This window comes from Bombina bombina, chromosome 6, assembly GCF_027579735.1.
Source record: "Bombina bombina isolate aBomBom1 chromosome 6, aBomBom1.pri, whole genome shotgun sequence".
Taxonomy (NCBI): Eukaryota; Metazoa; Chordata; class Amphibia; order Anura; family Bombinatoridae; genus Bombina; species Bombina bombina.
Genome location: NC_069504.1, coordinates 776,215,797 through 776,233,765, shown reverse-complemented (window position 1 = coordinate 776,233,765; position 17,969 = coordinate 776,215,797). Strand labels below are relative to the sequence as shown.

The 17,969-nt window shown below is 39.9% G+C and overlaps 1 protein-coding gene across 1 annotated transcript in view; it reads left to right on the top strand.

Moving 5' to 3' along the window:
* ADAM9 (ADAM metallopeptidase domain 9) overlaps nt 1–17,969 on the top strand; it is a 621,882-nt gene that overhangs the window by 222,040 nt on the left and 381,873 nt on the right. The window contains exon 7 of the mRNA XM_053718079.1: nt 16,676–16,741. Within this exon, the coding sequence (XP_053574054.1) occupies nt 16,676–16,741 (66 nt within the window). The remainder of the gene's footprint in view (nt 1–16,675; nt 16,742–17,969) is intronic.

Genomic DNA, 17,969 nt, shown 5'->3' with positions numbered 1-17,969 from the left:
CCCCTTTGGGTTTGGTTGGGTCTCAGCAAAGCAGATACCAGGGACTGTAAAGGGGTTAAAGTGTTAAAACGGCTCCGGTTCCGTTATTTTAAGGGTTAAAGCTTCCAAATTTGGTGTGCAATACTTTTAAGGCTTTAAGACACTGTGGTGAAAATTTGGTGAATTTTGTACAATTCCTTCATGTTTTTTCGCAATTGCAGTAATAAAGTGTGTTCAGTTTAAAATTTAAAGTGACAGTAACGGTTTTATTTTAAAACGTTTTTTGTACTTTATTATCAAGTTTATGCCTGTTTAACATGTCTGAACTACCAGATAGACTGTGTTCTGAATGTGGGGAAGCCAGAATTCCTGTTCATTTAAATAAATGTGATTTATGTGATAATGACAATGATGCCCAAGATGATTCCTCAAGTGAGGGGAGTAAGCATGGTACTGCATCATTCCCTCCTTCGTCTACACGAGTCTTGCCCACTCAGGAGGCCCCTAGTACATCTAGCGCGCCAATACTCCTTACTATGCAACAATTAACGGCTGTAATGGATAATTCTGTCAAAAACATTTTAGCCAAAATGAACCCTTGTCAGCGTAAGCGTGGCTGCTCTGTTTTAGTTACTGAAGAGCATGACGACGCTGATATTAATATCTCTGAAGGGCCCCTAACACAATCTGAGGGGGCCAGGGAGGTTTTGTCTGAGGGAGAAATTACTGATTCAGGGAACATTTCTCAACAGGCTGAACCTGATGTAATTGCATTTAAATTTAAGTTGGAACATCTCCGCATTCTGCTTAAGGAGGTATTATCCACTCTGGATGATTGTGAAAAGTTGGTCATCCCAGAGAAACTATGTAAAATGGACAAGTTCCTAGAGGTGCCGGAGCTCCCAGAAGCTTTTCCTATACCCAAGCGGGTGGCGGACATTGTTAATAAAGAATGGGAAAGGCCCGATATTCCTTTCGTCCCTCCCCCCATATTTAAAAAATTGTTTCCTATGGTCGACCCCAGAAAGGACTTATGGCAGACAGTCCCCAAGGTCGAGGGAGCGGTTTCTACTTTAAACAAACGCACCACTATACCCATAGAGGATAGTTGTGCTTTCAAAGATCCTATGGATAAAAAATTAGAAGGTCTGCTTAAAAAGATGTTTGTTCAGCAGGGTTACCTTCTACAACCAATCTCATGCATTGTCCCTGTCACTACAGCCGCATGTTTCTGGTTTGATGAGCTGATAAAGGCGCTCGATAGTGATTCTCCTCCTTATGAGGAGATTATGGACAGAATCAATGCTCTCAAATTGGCTAATTCTTTCACCCTAGACGCCACTTTGCAATTGGCTAGGTTAGCGGCTAAGAATTCTGGGTTTGCTATTGTGGCGCGCAGAGCGCTTTGGTTGAAATCTTGGTCGGCTGATGCGTCTTCCAAGAACAAGCTACTAAACATTCCTTTCAAGGGGAAAACGCTGTTTGGCCCTGACTTGAAAGAGATTATCTCGGATATCACTGGGGGTAAGGGTCACGCCCTTCCTCAGGATCGGCCTTTCAAGGCGAAAAATAGACCTAATTTTCGTCCCTTTCGTAAAAACGGACCAGCCCAAAGTGCTACGTCCTCTAAGCAAGAGGGTAATACTTCTCAAGCCAAGCCAGCTTGGAGACCAATGCAAGGCTGGAACAAGGGAAAGCAGGCCAAGAAGCCTGCCACTGCTACCAAGACAGCATGAAATATTGGCCCCCGATCCGGGACCGGATCTGGTGGGGGGCAGACTCTCTCTCTTCGCTCAGGCTTGGGCAAGAGATGTTCTGGATCCTTGGGCGCTAGAAATAGTCTCCCAGGGTTATCTCCTGGAATTCAAGGGACTTCCCCCAAGGGGGAGGTTCCACAGGTCTCAGTTGTCTTCAGACCACATAAAAAGACAGGCGTTCTTACATTGTGTAGAAGACCTGTTAAAAATGGGAGTGATTCATCCTGTTCCAATAAGAGAACAAGGGATGGGGTTCTACTCCAATCTGTTCATAGTTCCCAAAAAAGAGGGAACGTTCAGACCAATCTTAGATCTCAAGATCTTAAACAAGTTTCTCAAGGTTCCATCTTTCAAGATGGAAACCATTCGAACTATTCTTCCTTCCATCCAGGAGGGTCAATTCATGACCACGGTGGATTTAAAGGATGCGTATCTACATATTCCTATCCACAAGGAACATCATCGGTTCCTAAGGTTTGCATTCCTGGACAAACATTACCAGTTCGTGGCGCTTCCTTTCGGATTAGCCACTGCTCCAAGGATTTTCACAAAGGTACTAGGGTCCCTTCTAGCGGTGCTAAGACCAAGGGGCATTGCAGTAGTACCTTACCTGGACGACATTCTGATTCAAGCGTCGTCCCATCCTCAAGCAAAAGCTCACACGGACATTGTCCTGGCCTTTCTCAGATCTCACGGCTGGAAAGTGAACGTGGAAAAGAGTTCTCTATCCCCGTCAACAAGGGTTCCCTTCTTGGGAACAATTATAGACTCCTTAGAAATGAGGATCTTTCTAACAGAGGCCAGAAAAACAAAACTTCTAGACTCTTGTCGGATACTTCATTCCGTTCCTCTTCCTTCCATAGCTCAGTGCATGGAAGTGATCGGGTTGATGGTAGCGGCGATGGACATAGTTCCTTTTGCGCGCATTCATCTAAGACCATTACAACTGTGCATGCTCAGTCAGTGGAATGGGGACTATACAGACTTGTCTCCGAAGATACAAGTAAATCAGAGGACCAGAGACTCACTCCGTTGGTGGCTGTCCCTGGACAATCTGTCTCAAGGGATGACGTTCCGCAGACCAGAGTGGGTCATTGTCACGACCGACGCCAGTCTGATGGGCTGGGGCGCGGTCTGGGGATCCCTGAAAGCTCAGGGTCTTTGGTCTCGGGAAGAATCTCTTCTACCGATAAATATTCTGGAACTGAGAGCGATATTCAATGCTCTCAAGGCCTGGCCTCGGCTAGCGAGGACCAAGTTCATACGGTTTCAATCAGACAACATGACAACTGTTGCGTACATCAACCATCAGGGGGGAACAAGGAGTTCCCTAGCGATGGAAGAAGTGACCAAAATCATTCTATGGGCGGAGTCTCACTCCTGCCACCTGTCTGCTATCCACATCCCAGGAGTGGAAAATTGGGAAGCGGATTTTCTGAGTCGTCAGACATTGCATCCGGGGGAGTGGGAACTCCATCCGGAAATCTTTGCCCAAGTCACTCACCTGTGGGGCATTCCAGACATGGATCTGATGGCCTCTCGTCAGAACTTCAAAGTTCCTTGCTACGGGGCCAGATCCAGGGATCCCAAGGCGGCTCTAGTGGATGCACTAGTAGCACCTTGGACCTTCAAACTAGCTTATGTGTTCCCGCCATTTCCTCTCATCCCCAGGCTGGTAGCCAGGATCAATCAGGAGAGGGCGTCGGTGATCTTGATAGCTCCTGCGTGGCCACGCAGGACTTGGTATGCAGATCTGGTGAATATGTCATCGGCTCCACCTTGGAAGCTACCTTTGAGACGAGACCTTCTTGTTCAGGGTCCGTTCGAACATCCGAATCTGGTTTCACTCCAGCTGACTGCTTGGAGATTGAACGCTTGATTTTATCGAAGCGAGGATTCTCAGATTCTGTTATCGATACTCTTGTTCAGGCCAGAAAGCCTGTAACTAGAAAGATTTACCACAAAATTTGGAAAAAATATATCTGTTGGTGTGAATCTAAAGGATTCCCTTGGGACAAGGTTAAGATTCCTAGGATTCTATCCTTCCTTCAAGAAGGATTGGAAAAAGGATTATCTGCAAGTTCCCTGAAGGGACAGATTTCTGCCTTGTCGGTATTACTTCACAAAAAGCTGGCAGCTGTGCCAGATGTTCAAGCCTTTGTTCAGGCTCTGGTTAGAATCAAGCCTGTTTACAAACCTTTGACTCCTCCTTGGAGTCTCAATTTAGTTCTTTCAGTTCTTCAGGGGGTTCCGTTTGAACCCTTACATTCCGTTGATATTAAGTTATTATCTTGGAAAGTTTTGTTTTTAGTTGCGATTTCTTCTGCTAGAAGAGTCTCAGAATTATCTGCTCTGCAGTGTTCTCCTCCTTATCTGGTGTTCCATGCAGATAAGGTGGTTTTACGTACTAAACCTGGTTTTCTTCCAAAAGTTGTTTCTAACAAAAACATTAACCAGGAGATTATCGTACCTTCTCTGTGTCCGAAACCAGTTTCAAAGAAGGAACGTTTGTTGCACAATTTGGATGTTGTTCGCGCTCTAAAATTCTATTTAGATGCTACAAAGGATTTTAGACAAACATCTTCCTTGTTTGTTGTTTATTCAGGTAAAAGGAGAGGTCAAAAAGCAACTTCTACCTCTCTCTCTTTTTGGATTAAAAGCATCATCAGATTGGCTTACGAGACTGCCGGACGGCAGCCTCCCGAAAGAATCACAGCTCATTCCACTAGGGCTGTGGCTTCCACATGGGCCTTCAAGAACGAGGCTTCTGTTGATCAGATATGTAGGGCAGCGACTTGGTCTTCACTGCACACTTTTACCAAATTTTACAAGTTTGATACTTTTGCTTCTTCTGAGGCTATTTTTGGGAGAAAGGTTTTGCAAGCCGTGGTGCCTTCCATTTAGGTGACCTGATTTGCTCCCTCCCTTCATCCGTGTCCTAAAGCTTTGGTATTGGTTCCCACAAGTAAGGATGACGCCGTGGACCGGACACACCTATGTTGGAGAAAACAGAATTTATGTTTACCTGATAAATTTCTTTCTCCAACGGTGTGTCCGGTCCACGGCCCGCCCTGGTTTTTTAATCAGGTCTGATAATTTATTTTCTTTAACTACAGTCACCACGGTACCATATGGTTTCTCCTATGCAAATATTCCTCCTTAACGTCGGTCGAATGACTGGGGTAGGCGGAGCCTAGGAGGGATCATGTGACCAGCTTTGCTGGGCTCTTTGCCATTTCCTGTTGGGGAAGAGAATATCCCACAAGTAAGGATGACGCCGTGGACCGGACACACCGTTGGAGAAAGAAATTTATCAGGTAAACATAAATTCTGTTTTTTTCTTTCATGATTTAGATAGAGCATACAATTTTAACCCCTTAGTGACCAGACCACTTTTCAATTTGTTGACCATCTGGGACCAAGGCTATTTTTGCATTTCTGAGATGTTTGTATTTAACTGTAATTTTCCTCTTACTCATTTACTGTACCCACACATATTATATACTGTTTTTCTCGCCATTAAATGGACTTTCTAAAGATACCATTTTTTTCATCATATCTTATAATTTACTATAAAAAAAAATATAAAATATGAGGAAAAAATGAAAAAAAATGCACTTTTTCTAACTTTGAGCCCCAAAATCTCTTACACATCTACAACCACCATAAAATACCAATGCTAAACAGTTTCTAAATTTTGTCCTGAGTTTATAAATACCCAATGTTTACATGTTCTTTGCTTTTTTTGCAAGTTATAGGGCAATAAGTACAAGTAGCACTTTGCTATTTCAAAACCATGTTTTTTCAAAATTGGCGATAGTTACATTGTAACACCAATATCTGTCATGAATCCCTGAATAACCCTTCAAATGTATATATTTTTTAAAAGAAGACAACCTAAGGTATTAAACTTGGGGTATTTTGACTTTTTTCATGCAACCATTTTACCACCAATCTATGCCAAAGTTTGGGGGGGAAAAAAAAATAATTAGATTTTTTGACAAAATAGCAATTTAAGAATACATTTACTGATAATATTAAGGGTTACTGCCAAATAACACCCTCATATGTCTTCAGCAGCATCTCCTGGGTACAGTGATACCACCCATGTATAGGTGTGTCGGGTTCTCGGGGGGCTAAAAGCTCTTATTTTTAGGGAGCGCATTCCAGTTTTTCAACTTGGAATTTTCACATCGGTCATCATGCACCCATGTCCTATTTGGGACATTTCTGAAGCTGGTCAATGGAATTTACCCCCATCAAACCATATATTTTTGAAAAGTAGACACCCTAGGGTATTTCAAATGCTTGTATTTTAACACTTTCCATGCACTAATTCAACCACCAGTCTTTGTCAAACTTTTGGGTAGTCATTATTTTGTGTTATTTTTCACACACATTGTACTTTAGGCATGGATTCTCAGTTCCTGTTATGTGTTACTGCCAAAAAAAACCTCAATATGTGTTCAACAACATCTCCTGAGTACAGTGATACCACCCATGTATAGGTGTGTCGGGTTCTCTGGGGGCTAAAAGGCCTTAATTTTAGGAAGCGCATTCCAGTTTTTCAACTTGGAATTTTCACATCGGTCATCATGCACCCATGTCCTATTTGGGACATTTCTGAAGCTGGCCAATGGAATTTACCCCCATCAAACCATATATTTTTGAAAAGTAGACACCCTAGGGTATTTCAAATGCTTGTATTTTAACACTTTCCATGCACTAATTCAACCACCAGTCTTTGTCAAACTTTTGGGTAGTCATTATTTTGTGTTATTTTTCACACACATTGTACTTTAGGCATGGATTCTCAGTTCCTGTTATGTGTTACTGCCAAAAAAAAACCTCAATATGTGTTCAACAACATCTCCTGAGTACAGTGATACCACCCATGTATAGGTGTGTCGGGTTCTCTGGGGGCTAAAAGGCCTTAATTTTAGGAAGCGCATTCCAGTTTTTCAACTTGGAATTTTCACATCGGTCATCATGCACCCATGTCCTATTTGGGACATTTCTGAAGCTGGTCAATGGAATTTACCCCCATCAAACCATATATTTTTGAAAAGTAGACACCCTAGGGTATTTCAAATGCTTGTATTTTAACACTTTCCATGCACTAATTCAACCACCAGTCTTTGTCAAACTTTTGGGTAGTCATTATTTTGTGTTATTTTTCACACACATTGTACTTTAGGCATGGATTCTCAGTTCCTGTTATGTGTTACTACCAAAAAAACCCTCAATATGTGTTCAACAACATCTCCTGAGTACAGTGATACCACCCATGTATAGGTGTGTCGGGTTCTCTGGGGGCTAAAAGGCCTTAATTTTAGGAAGCGCATTCCAGTTTTTCAACTTGGAATTTTCACATCGGTCATCATGCACCCATGTCCTATTTGGGACATTTCTGAAGCTGGTCAATGGAATTTACCCCCATCAAACCATATATTTTTGAAAAGTAGACACCCTAGGGTATTTCAAATGCTTGTATTTTAACACTTTCCATGCACTAATTCAACCACCAGTCTTTGTCAAACTTTTGGGTAGTCATTATTTTGTGTTATTTTTCACACACATTGTACTTTAGGCATGGATTCTCAGTTCCTGTTATGTGTTACTGCCAAAAAAAACCTCAATATGTGTTCAACAACATCTCCTGAGTACAGTGATACCACCCATGTATAGGTGTGTCGGGTTCTCTGGGGGCTAAAAGGCCTTAATTTTAGGAAGCGCATTCCAGTTTTTCAACTTGGAATTTTCACATCGGTCATCATGCACCCATGTCCTATTTGGGACATTTCTGAAGCTGGTCAATGGAATTTACCCCCATCAAACCATATATTTTTGAAAAGTAGACACCCTAGGGTATTTCAAATGCTTGTATTTTAACACTTTCCATGCACTAATTCAACCACCAGTCTTTGTCAAACTTTTGGGTAGTCATTATTTTGTGTTATTTTTCACACACATTGTATTTTAGGCATGGATTCTCAGTTCCTGTTATGTGTTACTGCCAAAAAAACCTCAATATGTGTTCAACAACATCTCCTGAGTACAGTGATACCACCCATGTATAGGTGTGTCGGGTTCTCTGGGGGCTAAAAGGCCTTAATTTTAGGAAGCGCATTCCAGTTTTTCAACTTGGAATTTTCACATCGGTCATCATGCACCCATGTCCTATTTGGGACATTTCTGAAGCCGGTCAATGAAATTTACCCCCATAAAACCATATATTTTTGAGAAGTAGACCCCCTAGGGTATTTGAAATGCTGGTATTTTCACACTTTCCATGAACTTATTTAACCACCAGTCTTTGTCAAACTTTTGGGTAGTCATTTTTTTGTGTTATTTTTCACACACATTGTACTTTAGGCATGGATTCTCAGTTCCTGTTATGTGTTTACTGCCAAAAAACACCTCAATATGTGTTCAACAACATCTCCTGAGTACAGTGATACCACCCATGTATAGGTGTGTTGGGTTCTCTGGGGGCTAGAAGGCCTTATTTTTAGGAAGCGCATTCCATTTTTTACACTTCCCATTTTCACATCCCATGCACCCATGTTCTATTTAAGACATTTCTGAAGCCGGCCAATGTAATTTACCCCCATAAAACCATATATTTTTGAAAAGTAGACATCCTAGGGTATTTCAAATGCAGGTGTTTTAACACTTTCCATACACTAATTCAACCACTAGTCTTTGTCAAACTATTGGGCATTCATTTCTTTGTGTTATTTTTCACATACATTGTACTTTAGACATGGATTCACAGCTCCTGTTATGTGTTACTACCAAAGAAGACACCAATATGTGGTCACCAACATCTCCTGAGTTCAGTGATACCACCTATGCATAGGTTTGGTGGCTTGTTTGGGCGGTGCAATGCCAAATGTCTGACATGTGTTTGTGATTTTTTTTCACATTTAACATATTTTCTTTGCCTATCGTCTTTTTTTGGGGGTCTTTTAACATACCCCAATTTATTTGTTTTCCATAAATGTGATTATATTTAAAAAGTTGACCCCCCAAGGTATTATACATGGAGTGGTTTGATGACTTTGATGCAACCGTTTTAGCCCAAAAAATTGGAGAAAGTATATGGTGGTAATTTTTCAATTTTCATTGTTACAGACACATTGCTTTTTTACTATGATTTAGGAGAGACTGTTGTAAGTTATTGCAAAAGAATACTTTAGGTTGTTTTCTGCAAGGCACCCTGAGTACACCTATGCCCCCCATGCATAGGTTTGCCAGGATTTTGGGAAGGTTATGTTACATGATTTTAGTTATTAAAAATGAGAGTATTTCTTCTGATAGGCCTATCTTTAGTTTGGGGCCTATCACATACCCCACTTTTATTTATTGCATTCAAAGTGTATATTTTTTAAATGTTGACACCCCAAGGTATTGTATATGGTGTGCTTTGATGCCTTTGAAGCAACCGTTTTAGCCCAAAAAATTGGAGAAAGTATATGGTGGTAATTTTTCAATTTTCATTTTTACAGACACATTGCTTTTTGACTATGATTTAGGAGAGATTGTTGTAAGTTATTGCAAAAGAATACTTCAGGTTGTTTTCTGCAAGGCACCCTGAGTACACCTATGCCCCCCATGCATAGGTTTGCCAGGATTTTGGGAAGGTTATGTTACAATTTTATGACTTGTGATTTTAGTTATTAAAAATGAGAGTATTTCTTCTGATAGGCCTATCTTTAGTTTGGGGCCTATCACATACCCCACTTTTATTTATTACATTCAAAGTGTATATTTTTTAAATGTTGACACCCCAAGGTATTGTATATGGTGTGCTTTGATGCCTTTGAAGCAACCGTTTTAGCCCAAAAAATTGGAGAAAGTATATGGTGGTAATTTTTCAATTTTCATTGTTACAGACACATTGCTTTTTTACTATGATTTAGGAGAGACTGTTGTAAGTTATTGCAAAAGAATACTTCAGGTTGTTTTCTGCAAGGCACCCTGAGTACACCTATGCCCCCCATGCATAGGTTTGCCAGGATTTTGGGAAGGTTATGTTACATGATTTTAGTTATTAAAAATGAGAGTATTTCTTCTGATAGGCCTATCTTTAGTTTGGGGCCTATCACATACCCCACTTTTATTTATTGCATTCAAAGTGTATATTTTTTAAATGTTGACACCCCAAGGTATTGTATATGGTGTGCTTTGATGCCTTTGAAGCAACCGTTTTAGCCCAAAAAATTGGAGAAAGTATATGGTGGTAATTTTTCAATTTTCATTTTTACAGACACATTGCTTTTTGACTATGATTTAGGAGAGATTGTTGTAAGTTATTGCAAAATAATACTTCAGGTTGTTTTCTGCAAGGCACCCTGAGTACACCTATGCCCCCCATGCATAGGTTTGCCAGGATTTTGGGAAGGTTATGTTACAATTTTATGACTTGTGATTTTAGTTATTAAAAATGAGAGTATTTCTTCTGATAGGCCTATCTTTAGTTTGGGGCCTATCGCATACCCCACTTTTATTTATTGCATTCAAAGTGTATATTTTTTAAATGTTGACACCCCAAGGTATTGTATATGGTGTGCTTTGATGCCTTTGAAGCAACCGTTTTAGCCCAAAAAATTGGAGAAAGTGTATGGTGGTAATTTTTCAATTTTCATTTTTACAGACACATTGCTTTTTGACTATAATTTAGGAGAGACTGTTGTAAGTTATTACAAAAACATACTTCAGGTTGTTTTCTGCAAGGCACCCTGAGAACACCTATGTCCCCCATGCATAGGTTTGACAGGGGTTTTGGTTAAAAAAAAAACAGGCCCAATTTTAGAAAAAAATAGAGTAGTGAAATGTAAAAATCTGGCACAGTAAAAGTAAAAAAAACAAAAAAACATCTAACTATAAACATAACCAAAAAAAATATATATATATGTAACAGCAAATGTATTTATTTTTTTTAAAAATTGACCATTGTATGGTACCGCTTGAAGCAGTCCCCAATGCAGAGTGCAGGCTGTCCAGGGCAATCAGGACAGTAATATATGGTGTCCCTTCTCTTCCCCCTCTTGGTACAGACTCTGCATTTTTTTTGTGGTTTCTGCTTTGTGGCATTAGGGGGGATTTTAAAAATAAAATGGGTAGCCCCAACTCTGCTCTCTCCCATCACCGCCCGGGGAGCAGGTGCATCATGGTACAAAATCCCCGTAATAATCTGGAGCTGAAACTGTAAAAAAGTCTTTTTAACTCTGGGGTTTGCTTTTTTGAACAACAAAAAAGCGTTGTGGGTTGCAATCTGCATTAGGTAAATTGCAACCTTTTTGTACCAGGCCCTTGTCTTCCGCATAATTAGATAGGGCTGCAGCAGCTGATCAGCCAGATCAACCCCACCCATATGCCGGTTATAAGACTTGATGCACACTGGCTTCCTTATGATCTCAGCTCTGCCACGTACAGAAACCGCCACCGTCCTCTCTGTGTGGATGGTGGTAAGAAGGTATACATCCTTCTTGTCTCTGTACTTCAGTGCCAACAGCTCCTCTTGGCGCAGAGCTGAGGTCTCCCCCCTTCGTAGCCGGGTGCGTACAAGCTGTCCTGGGAAACCTGCGCGGTTCTTTTTAATTGTACCGCAAGCTACTGTATCAAAGCAATACAGTAGCTTGAACAAAAGGACACTTGTATAAAAATTGTCTAAGTACAAGTGATACCCTTTGTTCATTAGGGGTAATATCAGGTCCCAGACAATCTTGCCAGTGGTTCCCATATGTTCTGGGCAACCTGGAGGGTCAAGGTGGCTATCCTTTCCCTCATACACCCGGAAGGCCTGAGTATACTCAGTCTCGCTGTCACAGAGCTTATACACCTTTACCCCATATCTGGAGCGTTTGGAAGGAATATACTGCTTGAATCCCAGCCTTCCCTTATACTTCATTAGGGATTCATCAACGCATATATTCCTTCCAGGTGTATAAGCCTCTGCAAACCTGGCAGAAAAGTGGGTTATCAGGGGGCGGATTTTATACAGCCTGTCAAATTGGGGATGCTCCCTAGGGGGGCACAGGCTGTTGTCGCTGAAGTGCATGAAATGCAGAATCATTTCATACCTCTTCCTCGACATAGTCTGGGAGAAAATGGGGGTAGAGCAGATGGGGCTAGTACTCCAGTAGGAGCGAATGGAGGGTTTCTTTATGATGCCCATCAGCATAGTCAATGCCCAGAATTTTTTGAATTCTGGCACATTGATGGGGGCCCATTGCTGCTTTGCCAAATATGTTCCAGGCTTTGCAGCACGGAACTGATGGGCATATAAATTAGTTTGGGCGACAATGTTCCCCAATATATCATCGCCCAGAAACACTTCCAGAAACTGCTGGGGACTAAAACCTGCCACATCTATATTTATGCCAGCATTTGCTGTGAAGGGTGGGATATCTGGCCTCTGGAGATGAGGCGTTACCCACTCTTCAGCAGCAATGGCAGCAACACGCCTCCTTCTGGCAGGGGGGCTAGCAGGGGGGCTGGCAGGGGGGCTAGCAGCCACAGATACATCACTATCAGTTGAGACTGCATCTAGTGATGTATCTGAGCACATGGCAGGGTCAAAATTGGGGTCTGAGTCAGAAATAGAGGCATCTGACTCTGACGCAAGGATGGCATACGCCTCCTCAGCACTATATCTTTTCTGTGACATTTTTGTATCACAGAAAACAATTACTAAAAAAAATTAAATTAACTAAATTAATTAACTAAATTAACTAGCAAAAAAGTACAGCTATGCTACTGCCAGTGATTTATAGCGATCACTGGCAAGCTAGAGGTTAATGGCTCTGAAAATTAAATTAAATTAACTAAATTAATTAACTAAATTAACTAGCAAAAAAGTGCACCTTTGCTACTGCCAGTGATATATAGCGATCACTGGCAAGCTAGGGGTTAATGGCTCTGAAAATTAAATTAAATTAACTAAATGTTTCTGAAAAGAGCCTTTGGGTTTTTAAAAAATTACAACAACAAAATTAACCCCTAAAAAAATGCACAGACAGCAAAATGCAGCAAAAAAAAAAGTGCACCTTTGCTACTGCCAGTGATATATAGCGATCACTGGCAAGCTAGGGGTTAATGGCTCTGAAAATTAAATTAAATTAACTAAATGTTTCTGAAAAGAGCCTTTGGGTTTTTAAAAAAATTACAACAACAAAATTAACCCCTAAAAAAATGCACAGACAGCAAAATGCAGCAAAAAAAAAAAGTGCACCTTTGCTACTGCCAGTGATATATAGCGATCACTGGCAAGCTAGGGGTTAATGGCTCTGAAAATTAAATTAAATTAACTAAATGTTTCTGAAAAGAGCCTTTGGGTTTTTTAAAAATTACAACAACAAAATTAACCCCTAAAAAAACGCACAGACAGCAAAATGCAGCAAAAAAAAAGTGCACCTATGTTACTGCCAGTGATATATAGTGATCACTGGCAAGCTAGGGGTTAATGGCTCTGAAAAGAGCCTTTGGTTCTATATTTTTTAACAAATAAAAGAAATAAATCTCTCTCTCTGCTAAATACAGGTCTCTCTCTCTCTCCAACAAAATGGCAAGTGAGGAGAGGGAGGGAGATCCACACTGATCATAGTCAATATTTACAAATATTGACATGATCAGACAAATGGGGTATTTTATTATTATTTTTTTTTTTAGGGTGGGAGGCTCAGATTGGGTGACCCTAGCTTGCCCCTATGATGATGCAGGCTAGGGACACCCCCAGAGGCCCCATGATGCACTGGGCATCGCCATCTTGGATGCCTAGTGAAGGGGGAGGGGGGGGGGGGCTATTTAGGGCTTTTTTTTTTTTTATTCGTTTTTTTTTTTTTATTATTTTTATTTTAATTTATAACTAACTAAGTGCCTCGACCCACCGAGGCACTTAGCAAACAAGCAGAGCATCGGAAGCGTGTCCGATCGCTTCTGATGCTCTGAAACACTGCCGGGCTCCACGTGGAGCGAAACCGGAAGTGATCACTCGTGGGGGAGTGATCAATCCGGTCCCGGCACTCGGGAACAGTATTGCAGGATGCCTAGACCTCAAGGCAAGCCTGCAATACTGTTAGAGCAGCTGGAAGCGATTTCGATCGCTTCCAGTGCTCTGTTAAACCGACGACGTATGCCATACGTCCTCGGTCGTTAAGTGCTTTTTTTTTGAGGACGTATGGCATACGTCGTCGGTCGTTAAGGGGTTAAATAACTTTCTAATTTATTCATATTATCAAATTTGATTTGTTCTCTTGGTATCCTTTGTTGAAGAAGCAGCAATGCATTACTGGGAGCTAGTTAACGCTTTGGGTGAGCCAATAAAATGAGGCATATATGTGCAGCTACCAATCAGCAGCTGAACCTACCATAGGTATCCTTTTCTGCAAAGGATACAGAGAGAACAAAACAAATTAGAAAGTTTTTTTTAAATCACAAGCTCTATCATGAGAGACAAAAAAAAAAAGGGCTTTATGTCCTTTAAAGTCTTGAACTGGCATTTTAAAGGAGAACAAATCTATAACTTAATCCAATTGTTAGTTTTAGTTTTTTAACCCCTTAATGACTGCCGGCGTACCCTGTATGTTGGCCGGTTATTCACATAACCCCTTATGTGGTTTCAGAAATAGCACAGGTCTTGCTAATATATGCAAGACCGCGCTATATCTGCATTCCTCCAGAAGTGAGGCCTGCAGTATTAGCGCGGCCTCGCCACTGTCGGCAGATCTGAGCTAGTAAACCTTTTAATGATCGTTCCTTTAGGGGGTTAAAAAAAATCATTACATGAGCAGTGCTATCTTGGCTTTAGATAACTTAATTCTAATGCCTTTTTTTACCATGTCAGTTAGCAATTAAAATGTGTTACTGCATAGTCCCAATTCTCACTCCTATAGTCCAGCTCAATACAAAAACATGAAAGTGAATTTGCGTTTTTTTGGCTACTGAAAAGAAAATGAGGGATAGTTTGGTAACTAGTTTTCTGCAAACCATGAACCCCATTTATTTACAAGTCTATTACTAGTTTTGGGTTAGTCTTTCTAAATGACTTGGAAGTGTATAAAGTGGTATATACATTATTTTTTCCTAGAATAACAGTTTTTCTTGATGGTTTGAACCATTGTAAATGGTGTTTATAAAACAAGGGAAGGAGATAGAAGAATTTTGACTGCAGGAAGATACTCTCTTCTCTAAGTAGGTGAGAAACTGCTTTACTTAGGTAGTTGTAAGTACAATGTAGTCATGGGTTGTACACAAGAATTATCATTTATTTGTATAGCACTGCCAAAGTGTGTAGCACTGAGAATACATTAACCGTTATGTCTAAACCTTGTTTTATAAACAGTGGTTGTTATATATAAATATTTCATTTTATTTGGAAAGACGTTTGAAGATTTAAGAACAATCAATGTTTTGAGCAGACTCTTTTTCAATTCAGATTTAAGGGATTTGTGCATATGCCACTGAAGAACAGCAGTGATTTTTATTAGAAGCAACTTTGGTAATGGATTTATATTGCAAAAATGATTCTATTTAAAAGTGAAATGCACCCATAAACGTTTCAAGTTTGACCTTTCTGTCCCTTTAATTTTTAGCTCATCCATTAATCCAATATCTACACCTTTTGTCTACACTAGAAATATATATATATATATATCTCAAAAACAATATAAAAAATATATAGTGCTCCTCAGGAGACTAACAATGTCTGTGTGTCAGACCTTAGTCTTTAGGCGAGATAGTTTATGGGGTAACGCTGATAACTCGATAGAGAATACTTTGTAATCATCAAGACAAGGATATAGATTTGGCCCAATCTGTAGAAAACTTCCAATCAGGTAGAGTCAGGCAGCCTTAAATGTACTCAGTCCTTGATGCGTTATGGAGCAGCTCTCATATAGATAAAACTGTTGCGTAGGCTTCCCCTAAAAGATCTGTTATAATACATCAAAGCACAAAGAAAGTGCATCCATGATTCAATGTGTAACATTTATTAAAATAAATCCACTAAAAATGCTCTTATTAGAAGTATGAAAACAATATGTCCTTTCATTAAACACTGCTCCGTTCATGTGTTGCACCCACTGCCGGAACAGCACATGAAGGACCTGAGCAGTGTTTTATTGAAAGACATATTGTTTTTATACTTTTAGTATTTTTTATTGTATTTATTTATTTTAATAAATGTTACACCTTAAATCGTAGATGCACACTCTTTATGCTTTGATGTGTCCCCCCAGCAATTATCCAACTACTTAGTAGGTGTCCATAGGTACTGAAACCTTTGGTTAACTCATTACACTACATGTGAGACCCAAAGGAAACTTTGTGATATAACATTTAAGTCCCAGTAAATGCATTCTCTGTTTCTTGTTATTTTAGTAGAATAAAAATGCTCATCTACTAAATTAAGTCCTTGATGACCCAGGGTGTCCAACCAGTGTATCCAGCATGACCCCTTTTTAAAGAGCTTCTATATTATACTGATGTTGCTCAGTATATAAGTGACAGCACATTATTTCATACATTAGTTTATACTCTGTGGTTGTCCCTTGTTTTACCAGATCACTCACTGCTCGAATACGCCAATGTTCTGTCCACATCCGCCCATTATTGATCGAGTATAATATGTCAGAAACACCCACATGAAAGTGGTCTAGTCCAATAAATAATAAATGTTTCACTTTAATAGGAAATGTTCAAAGCTATTATTAATAGAGTATGTTTTAAACAAGGCAAAGCAGAACATGAACACATTTAAAAAAAAAAAAGAAAGTATACTTGAACTATTTATATATAATTTTTCCATAAAATGAATGAATGGTGTTTAAGTAACTGACTCCCCTTACTTTGTTAATGTGTTACATGCCATTTATAACTATCTTTCTTTTTCATGGCATTTCATACTGCTAATTTTCTTTTTTTTTTTATTATAGAGAAAAAGAGCCCTTTTGCCACAGACAAGATATGTTGAGCTCTTCATAGTTGTAGACAACGAAAGGGTAAGTTTAAACTTCAGTTGTATATAATTGATGCTTTTTGTGTTACTATATGGTAGATAAAGTACGAAACCATACTTTTCTTTTATACAGTTGGTGAGGGTTCACGATCCATTAGTCCTGATAATTTCTCTTCCTTACCACTAGGAGGAGGCAAAGATTCCCAAACCCTAAGAGCTTTATAAAACCCTTCCCACCTCACAGGTACCTCAGTCTTTACTTTGCCTCTAATGGAGATGTGCATTTGATTCTTCAGAGAGATGGGTTCTCAGTCAATATTGAGGCACGGTTTCCCCTCAGAGTGCAGTGTTTCTCAGATGGATGTACAGTATATGGGGGTATGGTACTTGGATCCTTTTTTCCTCTCATGGGAAATTTATAACAGACCTTCCATAATTGGTCACATGGACTTGTCTTTTGCCTCCTCTTATGGATCTACAATAAACTCATATTCAATAACATCTGCTGATATGTTTCAGTACTGGTTTGGCTTTCTACTTCTTTTTTTTTTTTAACTTATAGATGAATGTCTATTGGTGAGTGTCTTTATATACGTTTAGTTTTAAATTTTGCGCGTCAGCATTCGAGTTTGCGCACATCGGGATAGCATGCGTCAGGTAAGCACACGTCGGTGTGCTCTGGAGTAATCGTTTGTTTTCATGCTTTGGCTTTACGGATTAAAGCACATCGGATTAGCTAGCGTATATGTCCTCTGTCTCAAGCACGTCTGGTGTGGTTTGCTAAATCTCCCTTATAACAGTCAAGCTTCTGGTGTGAAATTAACTTATCTCCAGCTTTGTTTTTCAGTTCGGCATGGCACTTATTTAAATTGTATGTCTATTGCTACTTTAGGAGGGTGTTTTTCCATTCCGCAAGAGATTTTTTTAAGGGGATATAATTGTTTTGCTATTGTTTTTTCAATGATATAATAAAGCTGTCCCTAAATCTACTTTAGAAGCTGAGTCCCATAAACACCTTCCTACTAATATTCATTGTGTTTATTGTAAAAAAGCTGATGTTTCTCCTCCAGCTTATTTATGTGGCTTAACTATGTGAAACCATTCAGACCAACCTAATGCTATTTCTATGGGTATTATTGCTCCTTCTGTTTATTCATTACAGGAAAACTCTATTTATATATTCCCAGGAGTGAAAATGTTTATAAAATCTGCAGTTTCTGAGGGGCTGGCTGTAATGCCGCCTTCTAGTAAGCATAAAAGGTCAGTTCAGA